Raw genomic sequence first — 26425 nt, 5'->3', positions numbered from 1 at the left:
TGATAAACAAAGAAAGTAATTTAGCAGCGGTAAGTGTATTCGGCGTCACGATAGTCGTCACTTGTTTCTAAATATAACGGTCATTCGGTTGCGAGTTCAACTCCAAGCATGGTTGTGGCCACCTATCACAGTGGGGAGCTATTATGACTGGTGGCAGCGATGGTATAGAGAGCTCCGCGAACGGGCTATCGCTGTGAGGAGCTTGGCTGCGACATATACCCGTAATCCAGTCACTTGCCGACGTTTACCCGGATGTTAATCACATGATTAAAACTCAGTGATGTTTATCGGCAGCAAATTGGATATTTCGTCAAAAGCAAGTTTTGCAACTTTTGTCATTACTGTAAAGTAATATTCCTTACCGACGGAATGGCTTGATTTCACTTTTTAAGTATTAGCCCTTTTAAGTATGTGGCCTGTACATATCTCACCACTCGGTTCGAATTGGTCTAATTGACATGTCAGCACTGGCTGGAATCCATATAATATGACCATAAAATGTGCTTCATTATTTTGTTTTTAAATCAAAGAGTATACATCATTCCAGCCAACACACACTTGTAATACAACTGTCGTCGTATAAACTAAAGGCGGTGTGATCTGGCGATTCACGTTTAACCTTTATTGCTGTCCAAGGTATTGTGCTGGAATAATTAAGCCGAGTGGACCCGAATGTATTTCTTCACTGTGACCGTATGTTCGGTTTTCGCGATGTATCGCAGCCTTTGTTCTGTATCGTATATGTAACGTTTCACACAGTCGCACACGAGTGTTGTTATAGCATTATACCGTTCAGATAGTATTTGTAAATAATCGAGGCTGACCAGACAATCCAGTGATTGACGTCAGGAGCATCGATACACGCAAATGGGATACGAGCCTGACTACCCGATGCCGTTAGTGTCTCTTGCGGCAAGCATGGGTTGCTGAAGAACTATTATAACCAGGATCTTCACGGGTGTTCAGATAGTAAGCAGTATTTTGTTCGCTCGCTGGTTTTCAGGTACATGTGAACCGTTTTGGATCACAGCATGGCGGAAACTGAAATAGGCTTAATAATTATTCAAATCATCCTTTGTCATAATATCATGTGGCAGTGAAAATCTTTGTAACTATAGTTTAATGAAGCGCTCGTAAAATACGTTTTGTTGGCCTTTGGTGATCGTCCCACGGCAGCCCGTAAACACAGAGTGACCTCCCTTAGTGTTTACAGCCTAAAACACCGTCCGAACCATAAACTCCTTCGTTTTCCTCCCGGCTCTTCTGTGAGGAACTTCTTCAAAGACTTGTTTACAGTTATTAACTTCCGGGAACTACATGGTTCCAGATGCTACGAAGTAGAAGTCTGTCAAAGGTGGCCTGTACCCATATAAGGGAGAGACAGTTCAAGGTCTTCCATCTGCCATCTGACTTGCGTCTTATCTACTTGCTCAATATGGACGAGATACCCATCGGAAAACACAGACCTTCCTGTCTGTCTCAACACTGTTTCCTGAATTCAAGAATGGAGCACGTGCCTCATTCAGACATTCAACTGTTAAACTTGGTATCCCCATCTTCCTGTAGGCGAGGGAGCTAATTGACTATAAAGAGCCTAACTTCCACCCTTGCCGTATAGTCAACTCAAAATCGCGTAACGAAATAGACATCCAGTTCGTCAACTGCCGCGCAGATTTCGGTCGATTGTAAAGCATGTGTACCGTCAACTTGTTGTCAATATTTTCCAAATACTTTCATGTTTTTAATCAAGGTGCTCACGTGATTTGATGCACTATGCGAAGTAAGACCCGTTCTTTTAACAATATAGATCTTGATTATCGATCTTATCATCTTGACTGGGCGCCGCCATTTTTTAAGCAAATGCAGGTTATATGAGAGGTGGAATCTGATTGTCAATTGGAGGGACAAAAGGGACATAACTCGTAATAGCCACTGGTGGCGCTGCGATCGAGCCATGGTATCCCATGCGGAAAAGAATCAGACACGTCGTTTTGGAGTAAAATAGTAAAAAACACAATATTTGAGGACATCTTTATTCAACTAAGGACTACACAAAATTACATTACTTTATTGAAGGAGACGTTATTGAGCATTTTCTTCCATTACAGTTGATAAATAAGTCTACATAAACGATAAACACAGATAGACAGATGTTGGTAAATATACGGAGGGACAGATATATGATAAAAGCTTCACGTGGTAATATGGTGAATATGGTCGGGATCAACAATAAACAAAAACTAGAACAAAACGGAATCTATAGCATATAAGTTGTTATTCATACATAATTTAACTGGAACACTATCACCACAAACGAGAAAAACAGATAATTGTTTTGAAATATAGCATTGGAGAATTCTGTGAGCGAATTTGATTACAACCAATTTCAACTTGGCCAAAAGTGTGGTTTCAGGAGACGCCAAAATACAGTGCCCTTTTTGTTTATACATTTTAAATAAATGGTTGTATATTTTGCAAAAAAAGACATTTCAACATGGCTACCATGGAGGATATTTTAAGATATGACTGATGACGCGTTACAGACACTTTTTATGTATACTGAATTATTATGAATTCAACAAGCAGTATAAAAAATGTTCAGTACACTTAATTAAGGTACAACTGTTGTTATTGTTTAGTTTGTCCATATGTATGCATGTGTCAACTAACATTTCTTGCAAAATCGGTGCTCCCTGTGAAAACCATTGACTTTTTTTACTCAACTTTATTCTATTACACTTTGAGGATACTAGTGGAAATTATTAATATTATATTGGTAATTAATAATAAGGCTGCTTTGAACAGCATTTCAGTTACATCATGATGGCTTAGCGTAACGTAGGAGGACATGCCCCAGTAAAGGAGGTCATGTAGAGTCGAACCCAGTATCAGCAGATCCTGATACGACAAACGGAATTATGATCTGGGCAACTTGAGCCCTTTATTCATATTGAATACGGAATGCAACTCTTCTGTTTGGTAACGATGGTTTCGGTGTCATGTAAATATATAGTAGCTACATATTTGAATAAATACAATACAACATAGAAAGAGTTTACGATGTTAGCAATTTTTTATATGGACTAAATTATAATTATATGAATTGATGTGAAATTGGTAATATACACACAGACGCTAACTCAAGAAAAAACAACCAAATTGACAACGCTTTTAAAATACACATGATCATTTATGTAACTCTATGTAGATTTAGACACAATTTTACGAAAGGTAATTTGTAATAAGACAAATGTATGTTAAGGCTGGTTGATGTTATATTTGCAACAAATATGTAGGCTTGTAAATGTCGCATATTCCACAGTTACTAACCCTTGTGAAGCGATTTAATATATTTTTTCCAATGCAATACATAACGGCATCTGTGGTGAAGATGCTGGACAAGTGTTACTGTATATCTTATTGTTTGCGATAATAAAATATGCAATAAAGTATAATAAATGATATCCTATCATGTATTATATCCAATTATATTAAACGGAATGGGTGATATAAACGACAATAGCGATTGATTGGTCAACAATGAAATTTAACATTTTGCAATATTCACTGACAAATATAATCTTTTTACAATTCAATTTTGCTTCCTTGTGTTTACATTTTGTCCAAACAGTTGTGTTTCTGTTTTTACTAATTGGATACTTATTTTCATGTGACGGAATGTGGAACAAAATAAAACATAGCGAGAGTAAAATCACCTCAACTTACTCTAAATAATACATAAGTAGCAACATACTAATGTACTTAGAAGATAATGAAAAAAAAGGATCATTCTATTCTCATAATGGAGAAAGCATTGGTTCTAGTTGCTTCCAAAGTCTGTCATTCCTGCAGTTACTATTTGGAGTAGTAATACAGAACTCCAGAAGTCGGTCTGAGGCCGAATGACGCCTCCAGTTTCCCCAGCGCATCCGCGAAGGTAGTCCTGGCCTCTGGTTTCTGCTCCCAGCAGCTTTGCATCATGCTGTAGTGACTGAAAAATAACACCACAGGCTATTATATTTTCGTTTCACAATAATCCCCAACTTCTTTTACATATTTACCCTTCACAAAGCAGCCGGAGCGTTACACTCCGAATCTGCACTTCCATTACATTACACACAATACTGGAAGCATAATAAGGTGTTTTTCCTTCCCTCCGTCGGGTTCCCGGGCAGAGTGAGTGAGTTGGGTTTAACGCCGTTTTTAACAATAATCCAGTTTTATCGCGGTGGGTCAGCTTACTGTGGGAGGAAAGCCCGAAGTGATGCAGGTCTCAGACGTTTACCACTTCGGTGAAACCCACGAGCACGGGTATTGCGCTGACAAATCTAGAAACGTAATCGGGGCGAACCGGGATTCGAACCCACAATCATAGGTAACTGGTGTGTGCAAGGGACGCAACTGTGCACAGCGAATCGCGGCGCCTTAGACGACTTGGCCACCCTTACCGGGCAGGAGAGGGCTCCAAGTACTTCAGGCTTCATAAGAGGACAAATGATTATCGGGATGTGAGACCTGGCAGATTGTGGGCCATCGTCCCCGACAAGAATCGTTAACGTTGTTCATGTAGTCGACCACAGGCTGACCTGACCAAGACTCGAGTATTCACAAGCCGCGGTAATAACGCCGAGTTCTTGCTGACGTTAAAAAACATTAACTCACTCCAAAAAGGCTTCCTCTGGAATTTTCATTAATTGTCATGATCACTAAATATAATAATTGCCGTATCAAACATCACTGCTAATAATACACATGCGTTTATCACTCACATATCTTCAGCATATTCAGGCTTCGCGAGTCTGTAACCATTCCTCAAGTCGGCTGGCAGATCCCGGCTCCGGATGTCAGTGTAGGGCGTCTTGCCTGTGTGGGATAAAGTGCAGGTATATACTCAAACCAAATACCTTCCATGACTATTCCGTGAGTTTATAGATGTTTTCCATGACCTCAGATATATCAACTGAAGTCCTCATTGGTTAGCCAGTCCTATGTACTAGCCTAAGTACTGTTTAATGAACATGGGCGTATGCGGTCGGAATTTTATACTCTTTAACCTTTCCTGTTTTAGCTCCAGCCCGTGTCCTTGTAATACACTGATGGATGATGCCACAACAGAGTATATCAGCGCTGGTAAGCAGTGTTTGGAATCACTATGGACTACTATCAGCGAGTTGTTTTGTTTTTAAACGAGAAATATAGCACAATAAAATTAAGCTAAAAAAGTGATCCATGACATTTCCATGACGTTTTGAATAATTTATGTTTCCAAATCGTTTACAGGCACTTGAAATGTACTATTAAAATGTCATGACTACAAAAGGATTTAAGGACCGGACACTGAAAATATTAATCGTGCATAAAATCTTCACTTGCGGGAAGCATGAGATCAGTGAGTAAAGCCTAATGCCATAAAAAAACATTTATAATAAATCTCCTCACAACCGAACCAGCAACCCATGCTTGCCGTAAAAGGCGACTATGCTTATCGTAAGAGGCGACTAACGGGATGGGTAGTCAGGCTCGCTGACGTGGTTGATGCATGTCATCGTATCCCAATTGTGTGGATCGATGCTCATGATGTCAATCACTGTATTGTCTGGTCCAGACTCTATTATTTACAGACCGCCGTCATATACCTGGAATATTGCTGAGTGCGGCGTTAAACAGCAAACAACCAAATCACATCCACCAACAGCTAATGATAATGTACGTAAATGTTCTCCAACTGGAGATTTGAATAATTAACCTATGTACCCCATGAGGAACACAATATTGGATTTAAAACTAAATTGGTTTTTTTATTAGAGCGTTTGTTCATGTGCAACTGTCATTATGTAATATTAATATAATCATTAAAGAGTTATTTTACCCATGATGGATCCGGGTTAGAAAAGTGCAGCGTTAAACGTGAAACACAAACATCACATGTTGTTTTAGGAATCTATATCCTCACATACTTCCATTAGGCAATGGAAACTATACCAAGTATTCTTACCCATGCTGAAGATCTCCCACATAGTGATCCCAAAGGACCACATGTCACTCTTCTCATTGGCTCCCTTCAGAGACTGAAGACACTCTGGAGCGGTCCACTTCACAGGGATTCGATCCTGTAATAATGTTTATTAGTGCCGAATTACATATTGACAGCAAGGGTTAAGTCATTTTGTGTTAAATATTGTTGTTTTTTTATTTAATAGTAATGACAAGCTTATAAGAAATTATTTATATGTCTACGGTGTTTATTGCAAAAATGAAAATCATGGTGTGTAATTACTACATCGTAGATGCAAGGAACTTTGTTTTGTTTGTTGTTTAACGCCGCACTCAACAATATTCCAGCTTTATGACGGCGGTCTGTAAATAATCGAGTCTGGACCAGACAGTCCAGTGATTGATATCATGAGCATCGATCCACACAATTGGGATCGATGACATGCATCAACAAAGTCAGCGTGCCTGACCACCTGATCCCGTTAGTCGCCTCTTAAGAAAGCATAGTCGCCTTTTAGGGCAATGATGGGTTGCTGAAGACCTATTCTACCCCGGATATTCAGGAAACTTTGATTCCCTGGGATGCCATACTTTAACAGAAGCATATGATACATGATACACTTCCCCTTGGAAATTGCGGGAAGAGGTCAGTCACAAGTACACCTAATAGTCATTAGGTCCCTCTAATGAGGGGTGGGTGGGTAAAAGGTATCCGTCGTTTCTCATGGTGCCAAGATTGCATGTGTCGCTGCTAAAATTGAATGCAGTCAACCACTAATTTCTCTGGGAGCCGTTTCACAAAGCCATACGACTGTGGTACGTTCTGTTATAGAATGAAACTTACGACAGTCTTAGTGTTACAATTGCTTTGTGAAACGGGGACCTCGTCGAGACTCGATTACTCACAGGCCGCCATTATGTAATTGTGACCACATGATGTAATTGTAAACAGCATTTAGTGTCTTACCCCCTTTGAGTCTTCGTCTGCACTGGCGTCCTCCATGCGACATGGTCCGAATCCACCGACCTTCACCTCATTTGTGAAGGTCAAGAGACAGTTGCGAGCAGCCAGCTTGCGATGGACAATCTATAGAACGACATCAAATTGATACAAACAGCTTCAATCAATACATACATAAATGTTATTTATTGTAATCAAATGTTATGTGTACTTATATTTAACTTAAGCACATCTAGTTGCTGGCCTTTTTGGCACAACCGTCATCCTTTCTAATTTGGTTTAACACCGCTTTGAACAGTATTTCAGTTACATCACGGGCGTCAGCTTGAGGTGATTGAGAGCTCCTTTAATCCTTAAACAACTTTTATGTCAAGCATGGGTTGCTGAAGACCTATTCTACCCCGGATCTTCACGGGTCTGGCCACACTTGCCCACTTTATTGGGTTGAATCCCAGTTGAACGTGACTCAATGAAAACTTTCATCCCCATCAGCCTCATTACCAAAACCACCCACCTCATGTCAGTGTATTGTCCCCGAGGACATACAAACAAGAAATATTGCTATGGGTGTTACTTTCTTGCTTTTTAAGATGATAAACGCCATATACTTGATCCTACCAGATATTCGCGTTTCATGTGAATCACTTCAGGCAACATTAATGTCCACAGATTTGTCGTGTCGTTTGTTTTTATTATTTAAAAGAATATGTAGTACAATAAAATCATAAAAAATGAAAGTCATTCACTCACTCATGATCATCTACCCAACCAATCAGCCAGCTATGGCCAAGATAACTAACCAACGTTCTGTATACTTCCATCTCTGACAGTCTTTACATGCACTGTACATTTGCCTCAAAACAAACAGCGTCCAGTCTATACATACCCCTTTACCCACTAGATACTCCATGCCCCGGACAACGCCTAAGGCAAATGTCTGAATCTGCTCAAGAACTTCCAGATTCACTTTGTCCCGACGAGAGGTCAGCCACTTGTCCATCGGTCCATTTTCACAGTACTCCAACACCAAAACTGGGCCCACTGACGATGAAGGAATGTACATGAATAGGGACCGACCATTTGATATTCGGAGGGGTGGTGGGGGTGATTTTATCGAAAACAAACAGTCCCAGAAAATCCTTTAAATACATAGTTAAGCCGTTATAAAAAGTAAATTGTCTGCCACAAAAATTACATTGTTGCAAGGTGTTGTGCTTTTGATAGCCTGGTTCATAGTTTTTATTTAATATGAGCTTTTGCAACTGTAGCTGAAAAAATATCTAGTCTCCACACAAAATCTCATATCAGTTCGTGGACCCCGTGCCAATGCCATGTCTACGAGTTTACACATAGCAGAGGATTTTCCTTTCGGATATTCGGATATTCAAGACTGATTATTTTATATTTAAGGAACCCACTATTTAATATTCAAGGGCTGTGGGTGCTAGATCTTTTCTGTGAAAGGAGACTTATATTATATTTTTGTTTTAAGGCACCAGGAACATCCTAGTGAACAACTTATTCTTTTGGGTAAAGCCTGAGGGCAAACAATGTTTTCCAAATATTTTTTTCAAAAAAATCTCACGTTCTATTCTCAGGCCTAAATTGGTCCCTGACACATAATCGTAAGTGAAGTGCGCTAATATTATAATGAGGATGGAGTGGAGCTCAAGGATGGCCTGCTCATGATATTGGCAAGAAGGGCCTTTTTGCCGTTTTGAACTGTAATTCATATGGCGCTTAACTTAACGTGGAAGATGAGCCAAGTCGTAGAAGTTTCCGAAACGTTTTGTGAAATGACGAATACGATATGGAGCTGAAACGGCAAGGGACTGAGCGAGTCTGAGATTTGAACCAAACATCTGTGGATCCTGATGCGACTAAGGTACACAACTCGGTATCATGTCGACTTCAACCCTTGGACAACCCTGGTGTCTTCATGTCTCGATCAGGTTAAAACGGTGTCCGTGTTTTTGACTATTTGAAGAGGCTCATATGCTGTATCTCGTACTTACATGCATCATTATCAATAACTGCACCGATGAATTTCAGCACGTTGCGATGTTCCCCGACCTTTGTGGCAGCAAAGTTGATCTTGGCCATCATTAGTAAATTATTTTCCTCATTAGGACTGTCTGCAATAAAAATTCTTTGGAATCAGCACGTTTAAAGCCTCAGACGTATCAAGGCCAACAAACCTGATGTTGTCCTTTTTTATAAATCACATGAAATCATTTATATCATTGAATTTTGTCCCTTTTGACACTAATGTGATTGACAAGATTCATGAAAAATATGGCAAATATGCGGACCTCGCCTTCGAAATGTAACGCTTGCATCCCAAGTACCAAGTCGTTCGACTCCCCATTGTTCTCGGTGCCTTAGGTTTGGTACCTCCAAATCTGTTGAATGACATTGGGAGAGTACCCCGGTTTGCTACCAGGAAAACAGCCCTTATGACAATCTGGCTAATGCGGAAGGCTACAGTGTTGGGGAGTCTGCACATTCTCCGAAATGTTCTGGGTGGGTTCGTTATTTAGCCGCCTCTTACGACAAGCATTGTCGCCTTTTACGGCAAGGCATCGATCTACGCAAAAGGGATACGATGACAAGGATCAGCCAATTTAGTGAGCATGAGTACCCGTTCCCGAATGTCGCCTCTTACGACAAGCAAACCGTGAAGATCCGGGGTAGAATAGGTTTTTCAGCAACCCATGCTTGCCGTAAAAGGCGACTATGCTTGTAAGAGGCGACTAACGGGATCGGGTGGTCAAAAAAGGTTCGCTGACTTGGTCGATACATGTCATCGATCCCAGTTGTGTGGATCGATGCTCATGATATAAATCACTGGATTGTCTGGTCCAGACTCGATTATTTACAGACCGCCGTCATGTAGCTGGAATAATGCTTAGTGCGGCGTAAAACAACAACCAAACGACAAGCGCCGTCGCCTTTTACGGCAAGCATGGGTTGCTAAAGACTTATTCTAACTGGGAAATAGGCTACTAAAGTAGTGCAATTAAGTACCTGCTCAAAGCTTTATCATCATGATCAACTGGCCAAGGTGTTTAAACCTGCTTCAAAAACGTCAACGATTTTTTGAAGGTTATATCTAAAATCTCCAAAACTCAAGCGTCATATTCCAGCTTCTAGACTGATGGTGCAAAAATGGTATATACAATGCTCAAATGTACATGAGCGAACTATGTTGAACCCGAAATAGATATAAATACATCAAAGGTATATGCTACTGTCAAGACAGGCTATTCCTCTATATTGTGGTTACCTTTCAGAGCTTTGGCCGCAACCTCGCGCGATTTTCTGCCAGTCTTGTAAGCAGCCTTGAAAATCCGTGCAAATCTTCCGGTTTGGATCTCCTCCACCAGTGTCAGCTGATCTTTCGAGATGTACCATGGCTGCTTCGTCGTGAACGTCATGCCGCCGTAGAGGTAGATGTCCTCCTCGGGACTGTACGTTTTGTTCTAGAATGGACATTGCAAACATTGATCAAAATTGACAAATACAGTTCGTGAATGCTGAGCAGCGGTCAGCATTATACTAGCTACATGGCGACGGCAAGGATATAATCGAATCTAGACCATAACAAGACAGTGACTGAAAGCATAAGTACTAGGAACGATCGACGTCCCCGTTATGCAGATTCCCATCACATCATAAAGTAAAAGACCCATGTTTGAAACCCGAGGGGATCCAGGTTAGAATTGGTCCCAGTAATCCTGGCCGAAAGAGTCAACTCACAATGATCGGGTAATTACAGTCCGTTTGACTCCAAATGAGAACGATGAATTGCAAAATAACTCGAAATCCAGAAAAGTGTATGAAACATCAATACGGTACTGGACCATGAATACCCTGTACCAAACAAAATCTGAATTTTGTTTATTTTAAGACCTATATATGACGGATGAAGTTCTTTAAGAAACTATCATGTAATTTTGTATATAAATATGTACATGACACGTGCCTTCAACGGTTTGTCCCCCCTACGTGTCATGAACATATTTCTATACAAAATTACATGATAGTTTCTTAAAGAACTTCATCCGTCATAGGTCTTAAAATAAACAAAATTCAGATTTTTTGGGGTACAGGGTATTCATGGTCAAGTACCGTATTGATGTTTCATACACTTTTCTGGATTTCGAGTTATTTTGCAATTCATCGTTCTCATTTGGAGTCAAACGGACTGTAGATACGGTGACTTGGCAGATTGTTTGTCTGGCCCAGATAGGATCATGACCAGGCCGTCGTGGTACAGCTGGAACATGTCTGAGTGTGGCGTAAAAAGAAGCAAGCCCTGTCATGATCAAGTGCCGATCTCGGCATGTGAAATACCATGGGCACCCCATTTGAAGACTATACAACTTTTGCCTAATTAGCTTAAAAAGACTTCAACACAAGCCTATGCCTCTTCTTCTCCCGGATGCTCTAAAAATGGCCTCCTGTGACGGAAAATTGGACGTGTTTTGAGGCCGTGACCGAAAAGGATGACATTGATGGTTTCACCCTTTCTTGGAAAATGTACACTAGATTCATTGGCATTTTCGCTGAAGGGCAGGATAATAAATATGCTGTCCCATTACACAGTTGTCCTGCACAAAACATTAACATGAATACAAGGCTATCAATTTGTCTTTATTGGTCGTGGCTTAGAAAAGAACTCTTGACCTCCGTTGAAGTCATAATCACATATTTATTTATATTTTGCTTGTCCAGACATATACGTCTATGACATTAATACATTTATATTCTATTCACAACATGTGTGTGTCAGTGATAATTGATGCCTACCTCGAAACACGCCCTGTCCTTGTGAGGGCCAAGGTTATTGGTCACCGTTCCTGCCACGTGATCCTCACGCTCAGCGTACCTCTTCTGACGTCCTTTGATCAGTGTCGACATTCTTCCCGTCCGCCACAAGAAGAACCCGACTCCAAGGACTGCCAGTATTATCAGGAGTACTAGCAAGAGAACACAGTTGATCATTACAAGGCTAGCAGAGGTAGCAATACACCGATGGCGAAATATATCGAGGATATTTGGCTAATCTTGTCAAAAAAAAGTTTATCTGATCGAGTGACCTGAGAAATTTCATATTTTCATGAGTGGCGATGTCATACGTGAAAAGAAACTTTATCGTTGTATCCAAATGGGAACCTATCCCAGATCTCCTTGCTTGTAGAGCAACCGCTTTAACGACAAGCGTCTAACCTTCCGCCGTAAGAGCAAATAGTGTGATATGTAAAAATTATTAATTCTTAATATATTAATACTGATTTTAAAACACATTTAACTATTTTTCAAGACAGACATTACAGCTTTATAACGTCTTAATGCCAATCGGGATGAAATAGAACGATCTTTCTATGAAAATTACAGGCATTGGCAACAGGACTGATTTACTAAATTATGAGACAGAATTCGAATTTAAAACTTTGAAATGTACACTTTAAATTCTCAAAGATAAAAGTTTCGTGCTCCTTACATAATATGTTCAAAATGCGAACATCACAGTTTACATACGAGTATACATGATGCATAAGACGAAAGTATGTTTTATTGTTCATTAAGACCGCACTCAGCAATATTCCAGCTGTGGGACGGCGACCTGTAAATAATCAGGACCACACAAAATAGTGATTGATATTATGAACAACGTCCTACGCCGTCGGGTACGATAACATGCCATCGAAAAGTCATAAAGGCCTGACCACCCGATACATTTTCAAGTATACATGTAGGCTGGGGATCTATTCCAAGCTGGAATTCGCACAGGTGTACGAAAGTCCTCTCTACTCACCTACGATGATTCCGGCTATACCCCCCGCACTTAGAGCTGCAGTAGTCGTGTCCTCCGCTGAAAATTATTACTTATAATTTGTTTGTTTGTTTTGTGTTTAACGCCGCACTCAGTAATATTCCATCTATATGATGGCGATCTGTAAATAATCGAGTCTGGACCAGACAATACAGTGATATACATCATGAGTAATTGGAATACGGTGACATGTATCAATCAAGTCAGCGAGCCAACCTTATCCCGTTAGTCGTCTCTTACAACAAGCATGGGTTGCTGAAGACCAATTCTAACCGAAATTACTGCGAAGAGTGGCCTTGAGCATTCCAAAAACGTTTGATGGTTTGTTCTGATTCTAGATTTGTTGCTGACGTGATCATGGCTCTTTCCGCATCACAGTTATGATCTTCTTCAGTTTCTGAACGTGTGTTTGTCATTGAGTCACATGACGCATCACTTTATATATAATGTTTCCTCCAAAGTCAAGGAGTACCAACATTTCTATGAATAACACAGGTTTTGCTTTAAGATGCGATTTGATATTTCCTATAAGAGTGTCTCTAACAGTTACTCTTTGAACATAACTGAAAGAGCGTTTTTGAATACAATAATTTAAATCCTTTTAATTTTTTTGGGAGAGCGAAAGGTCCGGGGTTCGATCCCCGGCCGCTTCGTACTTGTTGCTACCCTGTCTGGCGATCGGCATAAAGGGACCCATCGACTCGTAGTCAGAATACTGTGTCTGAGTGGGGTATTTTAATGTTAAACTGCGGCATGGTATCTCAGTCGGCTAGCACTATAAATCAGCATGTCGTGACTAGTGCAAACACACACACACACACACACACACACACACACACACACACACACACACACACACACACACACACACACACACACACACACACATGAGTGCAATAATCTTGGACGTGACGTTAAACTCTATTTTCCTCACCTAATTATTTTGGGCAAATAAAGATATTTCTTAGAATTTTCGTAGAGTATTCATGCAAACGGCCCAATACCTATATATAGACTCGTATGTATTTACCTGTGGCGAAGGATGCAACGTTAGCAGTACTCTGTTCTGTGCCATACCCTGCTGTCACCATGACCTTGTATACTTTGTTGTATTCAAGGCCAGTGAGGTCATACGATGTATCGTCTTTGAACACGGTGACGACATAGCGTTGCCCGGATTCCGTGTGGTAGGTGATTGTTATAACTGTGCGTTCGTGGCAAGAAGGGGCGTGATCCCACTGTACACGAACAGATGTTGCAGTCAGTCGTTTGGTCCTCACGTTTGAAGGTGCTAAATCTGGGGAAAGATCAAATGAGTTCACTTCACTGCAGCTTCACTGCTGCTTGGCAAGATCATATTTTTGCCCATTTTACAACAAAATGTATTAAGTACACCACAAGTCAGTCTCTAATACATTTTAAGGGATTGAAAGGCGGGGGCAAGTGTGGTGTGAGTGTTTCGTGGGCAATACCATGTATTCAAATACTGAAAATGTATTACAATAGTTTGGTTATAAGATATCTATTCGCATGAATAATAATAATAATAACAACAACAACAATAATAGTTTGGTTGAAAGATATCTATGTGCATGAATAATAATAATAATCATCATCATCATCATTGAAAGGTCAGTGGCCCGGATACAGGCTTACAAAATATGGAAAAGTGACTAAAGTGAAAAGTTAAACTAATCCATATGCCGGTGCATAAGGTCATGAAATGGTATTGAGTTGTTTCTCATCACCGTTGGCGTCATTTAAATACAGAACGTCAACGCCAGAGAAGAATCAGTCCTAACTCTCTGCCGAAACAGATTCCACTGGGCATAAAGGGCAAAACAGTGATGGAAATTAAATGAAAGGATCACTGAAAATCAGTGATGACGAGGGTGTCCAGGAAAAGGGTAGGCATATCCTGCTCTATCGGTGGCTCCCTCCACTACTTGTTTGCAAGTGTTTGTTGCATACCTTGTGATCAATTTTGTTTTCGATTGATAAGCAAAGTTTGGTTTTGAAATACGGTATCTGGTTTGTATGCAACACTCGGATTTTACCGGAAGAACTATCTTTCCTTGCTTCTTGTTTGTTTGTTTGTTTGTTTGTTTGTTGTTAAATGCCGCACTCAGCTATATGACGCAGTCTGTAAATAATCGAGTCTGGACCAGACAATCCAATGATTGACATCATGAGCATCGATCCACGCAATTGAGATCGGTGACATGCATCAACCAAGTCAGCGAGCCTGACCACCCGATCCCGTTAGTCGCCTCTTACGACAAGCATATTAATTTCCTTGCTAAATAATGCCGCTACGGTTGTTTTTTTATTTGAATTATGTTTCTGCTTAGTGGGGGAAAAAAATGGGAAGCAGGAAAGCCCAGTGACCTGGTCGTTATGGAAACATAGTTTGGAAAACATTTTTGTGACTGACATCACTGCTTGACCCAAGCCTCCTTATTCGGAAACGATTAGGCTTTGTATCAGAACAAAATTAGCATTTTTCATAACATTACTTACAGGACGTGGTGCCGTTTAGCTCCAACAACTTCGTCACCTTTGAACAGAAATTGTCAGATTGTGAGTACCAGTTTGGATCACAGTCGTAGGTAATGTCAATGAGTGAATGTTGTTTATCGCCTCAGTCAGCGAGCCTCGCACCCGATCCGTTAGTCGCCTCTTATGATAAGCATGGTTTGCTGAAAACTAGTACTAACTCGGGAAAGATCTTCAAGTGGTTATGAAGCCTCAGTCAATACAGAGACTAGAATATTACTAACATGTGGATAAAATAGTATTAAGCACCGTGACCGAGCCGTTCTTGTTAAGCGAACTACTGATTTACTATGCGTTAAGAGCGACTCAACGCGTGATGCAAGCTCCATACCAACGCATTCCATCTGAGCTTGATGCAAAGTGCTCTGCCATCTGGGGACGGATGAATTATTGTGTATATTTGTTTGTTTGATGTTTAGCGCCGGACTCAGCAATATTCCAGCTTAATGACGGTGGTTCGTAAATAATCGAGCCTGGACCAGACCATCCAGTGATTGACATCAGGAACATCAATCCACGCATTTGGGATCGATGACATGCATCAACCAAGTCAGCGAGCCTGACCACCCGATCCCGTTAGTCGCCTCTTACGACAAGCATATATAGTCGCCTTTTATGGCAAGCATGGGTTGCCGAACACCTAGTTTGGCAAGGGTGGAAACTAGACTTTTATAGTCAGTTAACGCCCGTAGGTCGGGAAGATACACAACGCTGTTATAGAGTTATTTTGCTGACTGTGGCATTTAAATAACTCGCCCACTCTCTCAATGTAAGAAAAGCGTTAGTGGCAGTGTTATATAGCTACTCACCACTTGTTCCTCGTAGTTGGCTGACTTCAGCCCCGCCCTGTTGACAACGCGTACATGCAGCCGAACCTCGGCGGTTTTGAGGGCGTTCTTGGCCACCATAAGCCAGCAGTTGCTGATGTAGACTTTGCTGATCCGTTTGTAACACACGTTCAGGGCGTTAGGGCAGTAACAGTCATGTTCTCTGTCTGTGCAGGCATGCGGCTGAAAGCAGGTGCAAAACAACATGGATGCAGAAAACAGATAATTAAGATGTGAGGATGAGGTTGGACACACTCTGATGATGCAAAATGTGCCAAAATCATATGTGTATTTCCTTTTTGTTCTATACCCTAATATGCATTTACCATGTCATGCATAGATAAATATTTCAGTCAAACTTTCAATCTTAAAAGTTTATTTTCATTATTGCGATTTGTTTATTGTAGCACCAACAGCAAACCATATGCTTAAAGCGCACTTTTCTACATTTATATTTGTCCAATCACCGAAGAGCAACACCCTGATCCCTGTGGGGACAATAAACGTGCCATACACTCATAGGAAGTAGTCTGTGCATGCAAAGTCCCTGTCTATGCAGACTGGCACTTGACAGTATTGATATTTTGCAACCTTTCTCAGAATCTCTTCCGGGCCTGCTTGAAGAAATCAGTGTTAACTGATGTTCCGTTTTGTCATGACATGTTTGTTAAACGTTCCATATATTCCCATATAAATTAAACTAATTAAGGTTATTTTGCGAATCATATTTTCTCTTTAAAAGTAATTACAAAATTGTTTATAAAATAAGAATAGCATGGACAAGTACAGTTACTATGTCCAAAAATACAAAGACATATCACTCACACTGACGGATCTAATGGTTACATTCTTCGTATTCAGTAGGCTACTATCTTCATTATTGAAGACCTTGAGCTCAATACGGTCGATTCCGCTCTCGGCATCGCGTGCGGTCACCATTAATCTAGAGAAACGAACAGAGAATTTCTTGTTTAAAAATCAAAACAGTCTGCAGTGGTGTCATTATGAAATATAAATTTATATATTACAGTACTAACCGCTTTGCACAAATCACTGTTCTTCGTGAAATACACTTCAACAATGGACATTTATAAGTCTGATCAATACATGACACGTACACATCACTCTTGGAGTTAACATCATTCCCGTGAGGATGACCCCGTGTGTGTGTGTGTGTGGGGGGGGGGGGGGGGGGGGGGACAACAAACTAGCAAACAAACAAAGAGTGACCATGATGCACTGGCTATATGAATGAGTGAGTGAGTTGGGTTTAACGCCGCTTTTAACATTATTCCAGTTATATCACGGCGTGTCAGCTTAATGCGGGAGGAAAGCCCGAAGTGATGCAGGTCTCAGACGTTTAAACCCAACTCACTCATTTTGTCGAACAGTGCAAACCTCCCTATGTACGTACACAGAGTTAGTATATATAAATTAGTAACTAGCGTAAAGTCTTATCGTCTTTGATGTATTTCCACAGGAAAGGATTTTTTTAGTACCGTATTCGACGTAATAAGCGCCCTGCTCTAATAAGCGCCCACGGCGATATTTGCCAATATCTTGGCTAGTAAACAATCTCAATTAGCACCCCTTCCAAGTGGTTTACGTACATAAGACTTATTTATTTGTGTATAATACGCACTCGTATGTTATATGCACCCTTATTTATGGGCAATTAAATCCTGGAAAAATATTTCCGTCGTATATAAACATTTCAGGCTGTCAGCATAAACCACGAAATTTACGATCTTTCAACTCAAAATACTATTCTAATAAGAGCCCCCTATTTCTAATTTTGAGAGCGCCCTGGGCGCTTATTACGTCGAATACGGTATTTGGAGTAAAATGCCAAAGAAATTAACAAATTATACATTACAAAATATGTTGGGGTTTTTAACATCAAATGGATCTCTTACTCCTCAATAGTTCTACAAAAGGGATACAATCTATAATTGGAATCTATAGCTTTTGAAAGATCAAACTCAAGCATATAGGACTATCAACTGACACTCCCCAAACAAGCCAGGTTACTAGATCTGGGGTTTTTTTTACCCAGAGCTGAAGTGAACGTTGGATCTCTCGTTCTTGTGGAATGTCATCCCATTGATGAGTGGTGGAGTAAAGTCGTAAGTTACACTTGTCGAGTCCACTTTCGTGTTGTCGAGGATGTCCCTGGCTCTGATCCACACAGTAACGGTGCTCCCGCTGGTAACATTGCCTGGAGTACAAGACACAGATAGTGCAATGGTAACGAGTTTTAGCAACAGTCCTGCTGAAATTTAAAATCTCGCATATATTGTTGTTATGAAATCCGGAAACGAATTTTGTTCAGTGAGTGAGTTGAGTGAATTATCTTTTTAATAAGTATCAGTTACCTTTTTGTTTAATCACACACACTGAAGGACGCCAATACGGCCAACCCATGACCCTTCACTCTTAGCAGACCAGGTTCAGGCAGAAAATATATAATAAAACACAAATGGGTCTTTTCTTGCCAAATAAACAGGTTGATCGTATGTCTTGCCTTGAGAAAGTTTATATTTACCGGAGCCAACTGTAACAATATCTCTTTTTCTGGTTATTCGATCAGATATCTCACTATTTGACATAATGGACCAAGTACCATTTGACAGACTTTACAAGGTGAGGTGAGGTGAAATTGGGTTTAACGTCGCGTCCAAGATTATTGCACTTATATAGCGACGTGCATGCACATGTGTGTGTGTGTGTGGCTGCTTGTACTAGTCCGGACTAATGCCGATTTATAGTGCTAGCACACTGAGATACCATGCCGCAGTTTAACATGAATACCCCACTCAGACACAGTATACTGACTCCGAGCCAACCAGTCCTTGTTTTAGCCCCTTAATGCCGGGCGCCAGACAGGGTAACAACAAGTTCCATCTTTTAAAGTCTTTTGGTATGATCGAACCCCGGACCTTCCGCTCTCCGGGCGGACGCTCCGCCACTAGACCACGGAGGCGGTCTCAGCCTTTACAAATAACAGAACAGAATACAAACCAAAGTATGGCGACTGCATTGTTGTGTCCAGACCAGAGGCATCATTCCAGTTGGGCGGTGTATGTAGCGTTCTGCCTCCAGTCTTATTAACAGCACGTGTCCACTGAAACCTGACAATGCCACGTACATTGGGGATAGCTGCTGTAGTTCTTCTGCCATAATGATCATCATTTGCATGAGGCACTTCCTTGAAGATTGGTGGTTTTTCTACAACCTTTACCTTGAAGGGGAGGATGGTGGTGAGGAATTTACCACTTTCATGGACATAATTAAGAAAATGGTTTTGCCAGTTGATCACTAGTGGCTTGGAGGCATTAGTCATCCACTGGAAGCCATTGTCTTGTACAGCAGATGATATGTACAGGGCATAGTTTGGATCAGTGGTCACTTCTGACTCTTTGTCGTACAGTGCAAACCTTCTCAAGTATACAGAGTTATTGGCCTTGTCCATGGCTTCAAGAATGAAGGAATACATCCCTGGTCTTGTGGGAGCATAGGGAAGAGGGTATGAGATGGGATCGGTGTGGTCAACTTGTCTGTGAACAGCAGGTCTCAGTTTGTCTACTTCCGTCAAGCTTCCGTTCCCAGTGGGTTCAAGTTTGAAGGCTTCCCATGTGTATTTGTCCATACCGGATCTGGCATCAGTCCAGCCATCCCATGCCATTGTGATAGGTTGCTATTAAAGGAAAAGTAAACGCGTGCAAGTCATCCACTTCCTGAGAACTAAAATAAAGTAAGGGTTCAGTTATTTGATTTGGGTGTATTAAATTACTTGATTTACAGATTAGCTGATCCAAACTGTCACAAATGTGGAATAGTTCTTGAAAGCTTTTTCATCATCGCGCCTAGTCTGTCAACATGTTTCGGCATATCTTGACAGTAGGTCAATATCGGAAGAGAATAAACTCTATGATTTTACATGCCCCCCAAACAAACATTTTCGCAATTCATTTGTACCCTTACTGATATTTTTTACATGTTTTCAATGTCACTTATTAAATATTCTGGCAAACGTTAAATAATTCTTATTTTCTTGTATGTGAAGTTAAGTGTACGATGAACAGTCTTACATTTGTGAATTCTTTTTGAATTTGAAAAGCATCATTGGGGCTGTTGTACATCGGTTCACCCGTGTCAACTTTGAAGGCCACAGTCCTGACGGCATCCTCTCCAGTATAGTGTTGTGTGGCGTGAGTACGTGTTCCGACTAGCTTCCGGAAGCCACCACTTGAAACTCGGAAGGTCAAGGACAACCTGAACAATTGCATAAAATGTGACATCAATTATATGTTTTGTTTTGTTTGTTTGTTGCTTTACGCAACATTAGCTGTTGGTGGATGTGATTTGGTTGTTTGCCGCACTCAGCAATATTCCAACTATATGACGGTGGTCTGTAAATAATCGAGTCTGGACCAGACAATCAAGTGATTCACATCATGAACATCGATCCACGCAATTGGGATCGATGACATGCTTCAACCAAGTCAGTGAGCCTGACAACCCGATCCAGTTAGTCGCCTCTTACGACAAGCACAGTCGCCTTTTAGGGCAAGCATGGGTTGCTGAAGACCTATTCTACCCCGGATCTTCACGGGTCTGGCCTGACTTGCCCACTTTATTGGGTTGGATCCCAGTTGAACTTGACTCCATGAAAACCTTCATCCCCATCAGCCTCATTACCAAAACCACCCGCCTCATGTCAGTGTATTGTCCCCGAGGACATACAAACAAGAAATATTGCTATGAGTGTTACCTTCATGCTTCATAAGATGATATACACCATATACTTTATCCTGCCAGACATTCACGTTTCATGTTTCATGGGAGTGAGTGACTTGGGTTTATCGCCACTTTGAACAGTATTCCAGTTATATAACGGCGTGTCAGCTTAATGCGAGAGAAATTCCCGACGTGATTCAAGTCTCAGACGAAAGCCACGAGAACGGGGATGGTGCTGACAAACCTAGAAACATAATCCGGGCGAATCGGGATTCGAACCCAAAATCATAGTTCTCATGATTTTTTTTATAAGACAACAATAAAGAAATGTAGTAGGTCGTGTAAAGAAGCGGATGAAGAGTCAAATAACATCATAATGAGACCGTATTTCCGTGTACTTAACGATAATATTGAAATATTTCACTGAAATACGACCCGGCACGAGAGTGCGTTGCATACGTCTTTGTGAACGCATTTCATTCATATTGTTTGTATATGTAGAGAGAATGTTCCTGAGAATGTTTGTATGTGTATACAAAGAGTAACAATACACGTGCAAGCAGTTTGCCTCAGACGAAAGTCTTAGCACCTGAACGGAAGGAACCGCCTCCGTGGTGAAGTTGTAAGAGCGTCTGCCCGGAGAGGGGAGGTCGGTGGTTCGACGCCTGACAGCGTCATACCCAAACCATGCCTGGTGCTCGGCATGAAAGGAGATAAAACAAGGACTTGTCGTGTCAGTGTAATGTGTCTGAGCGGGGTATACATATGAACCATCAGCACGGTAACTCAGAGGCATAATTCCGGTTGGCCGGTTGGTTGATTGTTGTTTAATGCCGCACTCAGCAATATTCCATCTATATGACGGCGGTCTGTAAATAATCGAGTCTGGACTAGTCAATCCAGTGGTTGACATCATGAGCATCGATCCACGCAATTAGGACACGATAACATGCTTCAACCAAGTCAGCGAGCCTGACCACCCGATCCCATTAGTTTCCTTCTTACGATAAGCATTGTCGCCTTTCAGGGCAAGCATGGGTTGCTGAAGACCTATTCTACCCCGGATCTTCACGGGTGGCATAATTCTTGAATAGTACGAAAACGCACACACATACACGCGCACACACATACACACGAGCATGCACTTCGCTAGATAATCTTGAACGCGGCGTTAAACCCAATGTCACCCCCACTCATGTCTATTGTGAAGGATGATAACACTGACAGTCAGGTCAATATCTCTCTATTCTTTCAGGAGACTTACCTGTCCCCATCTGTCAAGTTGGATGTATAATATTTTGTAAAGGAGCATTGGATCCTCTCTTTGGGAATTTCTGGGCCAACTGGATCACTGCATTGAATATCCTCGTCTTCAGAGACTGAAGTCGGTCCGCCTTAACATTTAGACACAAATATGAACTTTGGGTATAAATATCTAATCGATGTCCAAATGGCAGGCCATCTCGCTGAAATATGCATCGAGTTAGCACATCTAAGATCAAATGTATTTCCCTGCTTTAAATAATTGTTTATTTTGTATTATTTCCCTATTCTAACCCCTTTTCAAATTGCAGAAATATTTAATTTCACACTCGTATGAGACAGGACTACTCACAGATGTCATTGATTAATGTAATATTTACAATTCATTTGTGTTTGTGACGGGTACCATCGAAGGGGCGGGATACGCTTACCTTAACACCTGTTATCACTATTTAATAGTGATTCCTCAACTCACGTTCAAGTTATTGTCGGAATCGTAAAATCAACTCTGCTTTCCTCCCACATAAGCTGACACGTTACACATACAATACTTCCAAGCACAGAAAAACCCATGTCACCCATTCTGTATGACAAAGAGCGTTTTGAATTACTTACTAAGCTTAAAATAGGCTCTGGCAATTCCTGTTTTAGCCTCACTGATGTAGGAAGGAGGGGGATATGGTAGATCTCGGCCTTTGAACATAGCACTGGCGGTGACGCTCAGGTTGTTCAGTTGTTGTCGATTTGTCCATACTATGACGTCTTCGGTCTTCTCCGTGCCATCGGCTATAAATCCGAATATCTCTCTCGCTGCCTGTCCTTCATCTTCCCAGTATGAAAACTGTGCCCGTATCTGTGTAACCTCCGGAGTTTGGGTATCTTTCACTGTAGGATGACATAAGACAAGGGGAAACGTATCAAAGCGCGCATGACATACCGTATTAGACGTAATAAGCGCCCCACTGTAATAAGCGCCCACGGCGATATTTTCTAATATATTGACTAGTGTAGAAGACCAATTAGCACCCTTCCGATTGATCAGTGTACACAAGACTTATTTATTAGTGTATTATACGCAAACATGTGTTATATGCACCCTTAATTACGGGCAATTAAATTCTGGAAAAAGATATCTGTCGTGTATAATACGCACAAACTTTTCTTTTGTATCATTTCAGGCTATCAGCATAAAGCACAAAATTTACGATCTTTCAACAAAATTATATTCTAATAAGAGCTCCCTATTTCTAATTTTGAGAGCGCTTATTACGTCGAATACGGTAGTATGACCAATGATGTTAGAACAGCGATATTCTAAAGTGTGAAACACTGTAGAAATTATGTTCGACGCCGGTTTCTCTAACATCGAGTTACATTTATACAGTCACTTACTCTAATAATTACAAAGACGCAATTTAAGTAAAACAAAAGCGAGACAAAACCTGCATGCTGGTCCGTTATCATAAAAAACAGAGTCCATTGTAAGATTACGACTATACCATAAATATGCGATTATGAATCACTATAGAATGGTGATGATACCAGGTGTTCGCGAAAAGGTGAGCGTGTCCTGTCGCGCCTGTGGTCACAAATACATGCAAAGGCAAGTCTAGTGTTCACGCGAAAAAACACGGAACACATGGTACAAGTCCAAGTAGGGAATGGTTTTGGGGCATCATGAAACGTTATATGTATATGTTTATCAAGGGTTCGACACCTTTCTACATATAGCCAAAAGTCTAGTAAAAATGCATATTAAGGATTCGTAAAATATTGTAGGAAACATTGCAACAGTGTTAAGATGTACTTTCAAGAAGCAGTTGAAGGAAACTTTAGGTGTCCAGAGGTCGACGGAAGGATCTAGTTGTGTATAACGGGTCATTGTCATTGTGGCAGCTCGTTTTCACTATTTTCGCTACGGACGTATGCGTGGAATATATTTTAAACTACTACCACTTACGATGTACACAAAATTGTCCATTGAAGTCCTGCATGCAGTTGCACACGACCTTCCCACCATTGCCTTGGCAGTCCCCCGGGTAGCATGGCCGTTCATTGTTACAGTCGACTGATAATAGAGATACACCACCAGTTGATAGAACTGTTTTACATTAATCAAGTGATAAAAAGTGAAGATATATATACATATACATAGTTACTCTATATAGGTAATAAATAAAAAAATATACATCAACTGATTTACGTGCTAAACGGAGACGCTGAAGCAAACCACATTTGATTTACTCCTGAGTCTACTCCATCAAAAAGTGAAAAGTGAGAACACGTGAAATCCGATTTTATCCCCCTTCTCATTCCAATTAATAACACATAACGTCAGTGTCTATTTTTCTGAATCACACTAACAACTCACGAGCCTCCCCCCCCCCCCCCCCCCCCCCCCTCCTTCTTATTAACTATAACACAGGAAAAAAGACAAAAATGCAACACAATTAATAGTTTGTAGGTAATTATGCAAACCCTATTAAGCAGTCGCCATAAAACAGAATAGTAGCTCAAAAAACAGCCGCCCAAAAACAGAATAGCCAAAGAAATAGGGGTCGCAGTTTGTTACCTGCCAATCAAAACTCAACTCCTGATTCACAATGGTGGCCTTTGTCTGTGCGGTCATTGAGTTGGTTCATCAAGCTTAATGCCCGGGTTGGATTCCCCACATGGATCTATAATGTGCGACGCCTATTGTTGGTGTTCCCCGCCAGGACATGGCTTGAATAGTACTAAACGCGGCCTAAAACCTTCCTCACTCTCTCGTAATAGCAACACAAGACCCAACAGGCTACTCGCCTTCTGATCAGCAACAAGATTATCGAAGAAAACTTTACTAAACATGTACTTACGTCCGGTGCATCTCGTTCCACCAAATCCTGACATGCAGCGACACCTTCCTGGGTACGTGCAAGTACCGCCATTAGCACACGGGGGATAGCAGATTGCTGCAAGAATAATTAAAGTGCATACAGAGAACTAAACTATTGCCAATATGATGCAGTTGTTTTCGTTTCTTTATAATAACATGAGGAAAAGAAAGCATAATGTATTTCGATATTTAAACAAAAAAATAACTTTCTCTACCGTATTCAAAAACTAACGCAAGAGTCATGGACAATCATGCTATGCAGCATTCTTTTCCATCGACCCAAAATAGATAGATGTTTATGAATTATTACGTATGTTGCAGATTTTATTTCCATTGTGAGTCCACCCGGGACAGCACTTATAACGCCGAGTATAAACGGGTTCGTTTACATATGCATGGGCACAGCACCTGAAACAAGAATAAGTATTATCATGTCACCGATGTTTATATACACCTGGAAAAGGTTATGCATACCCAGTAGGTTTTCAATGACAAATGAAACAAGCGTTGGAATGAATTTACTGACCAAATAAGTGTGATATTAATCCCGATATTGTAGTAAAACCACCGGTGATGTCACCAGAAAACAATATCGGATCAGCTTCTCTCGATGCAAAGCTAAACAGGAGGCAACAGTGCCTGTATACCACGCCCAATGATGTCCCCAAATGTACTCCAGTAGACTCAGATCTGGGCTCATGGCGGGCCAAGGCAAAATGGTCACAGCATTGTTCTGGATCGACGGGCCTGATGTTCCTAGGTGTACAGGTTTCTTGTGCCTCCGAGCCCTCCGTCGTCCATCAGTGACATGGAGCAGGAGCCTGATTTCGCCCGACCAATGCATTTTCCGCCAGGTTCAACATGCCAAACAGAACCTCTGATGGGAATCTGCCAGTTGTGGGAGTCCTGTCACCATTCTTGCTGCCCTGAAGCGGTTCCTCAAGGTTCTGGTGGACAGATGCATTGCCGCATTGTGGTACCAATCGAAGCAGTGCCCTATGTTCACGCTGAGGCGTCACAGACGCTCAGCCTGACCGTGAAACCTCCGCTAAGAATATTTTGGAATACCAGATTTGATCCATAACTCTTAATGTTTGCCTAAAACTATGAACCATGTACTTTCACCAACATCTTGTGGATGTCTGACGCATGAAGAACAAAATGAGATAATAACAATCTGACATGAAACACCGGATTTCGTTCACCACAATCGCGATTCTTTAATATCACACATGGCAATGACTGTTTGTTTCATGCTTAACTCATCACTTAGAATTATTCCAGCTATATACCAGTATAACGACGGTCTTTAAATAATCGAAGCTGGGCCAGACAATCCAGTGATTGACTTCATGAGTATCCATCTACCC

General features: G+C 41.1%; 1 protein-coding gene across 1 annotated transcript; it reads right to left on the bottom strand.

The window, feature by feature from the left end:
• Nucleotides 1-2634: 2634 nt before the first annotated feature.
• LOC124143122 lies at nt 2635-25474 on the bottom strand. The gene is made up of 22 exons (XM_048388002.1): nt 25366-25474; nt 25036-25131; nt 24141-24248; nt 22796-23065; nt 22182-22311; nt 20269-20452; nt 19199-19874; nt 18230-18395; nt 17003-17120; nt 16160-16360; nt 15315-15351; nt 13825-14091; nt 12777-12833; nt 11813-11937; nt 11768-11779; nt 10242-10437; nt 8971-9090; nt 7842-7996; nt 6962-7081; nt 5996-6110; nt 4770-4863; nt 2635-3991 (listed from the first exon to the last, which is right to left on the bottom strand). Exons 2-22 carry the CDS (start codon nt 25067-25069, stop codon nt 3856-3858), a joined length of 3321 nt encoding a protein of 1106 aa, XP_048243959.1. The 5' UTR covers nt 25070-25131; nt 25366-25474; the 3' UTR covers nt 2635-3855.
• Nucleotides 25475-26425: the final 951 nt, after the last annotated feature.

Source organism: Haliotis rufescens, unplaced genomic scaffold, assembly GCF_023055435.1.
Source record: "Haliotis rufescens isolate VD_foot unplaced genomic scaffold, xgHalRufe1.0.p SCAF_10, whole genome shotgun sequence".
Lineage (NCBI taxonomy): Eukaryota > Metazoa > Mollusca > Gastropoda > Lepetellida > Haliotidae > Haliotis > Haliotis rufescens.
The sequence above is the reverse complement of the archived record's forward strand: the minus strand, read 5'-3'. Positions and strand labels throughout refer to the sequence as shown.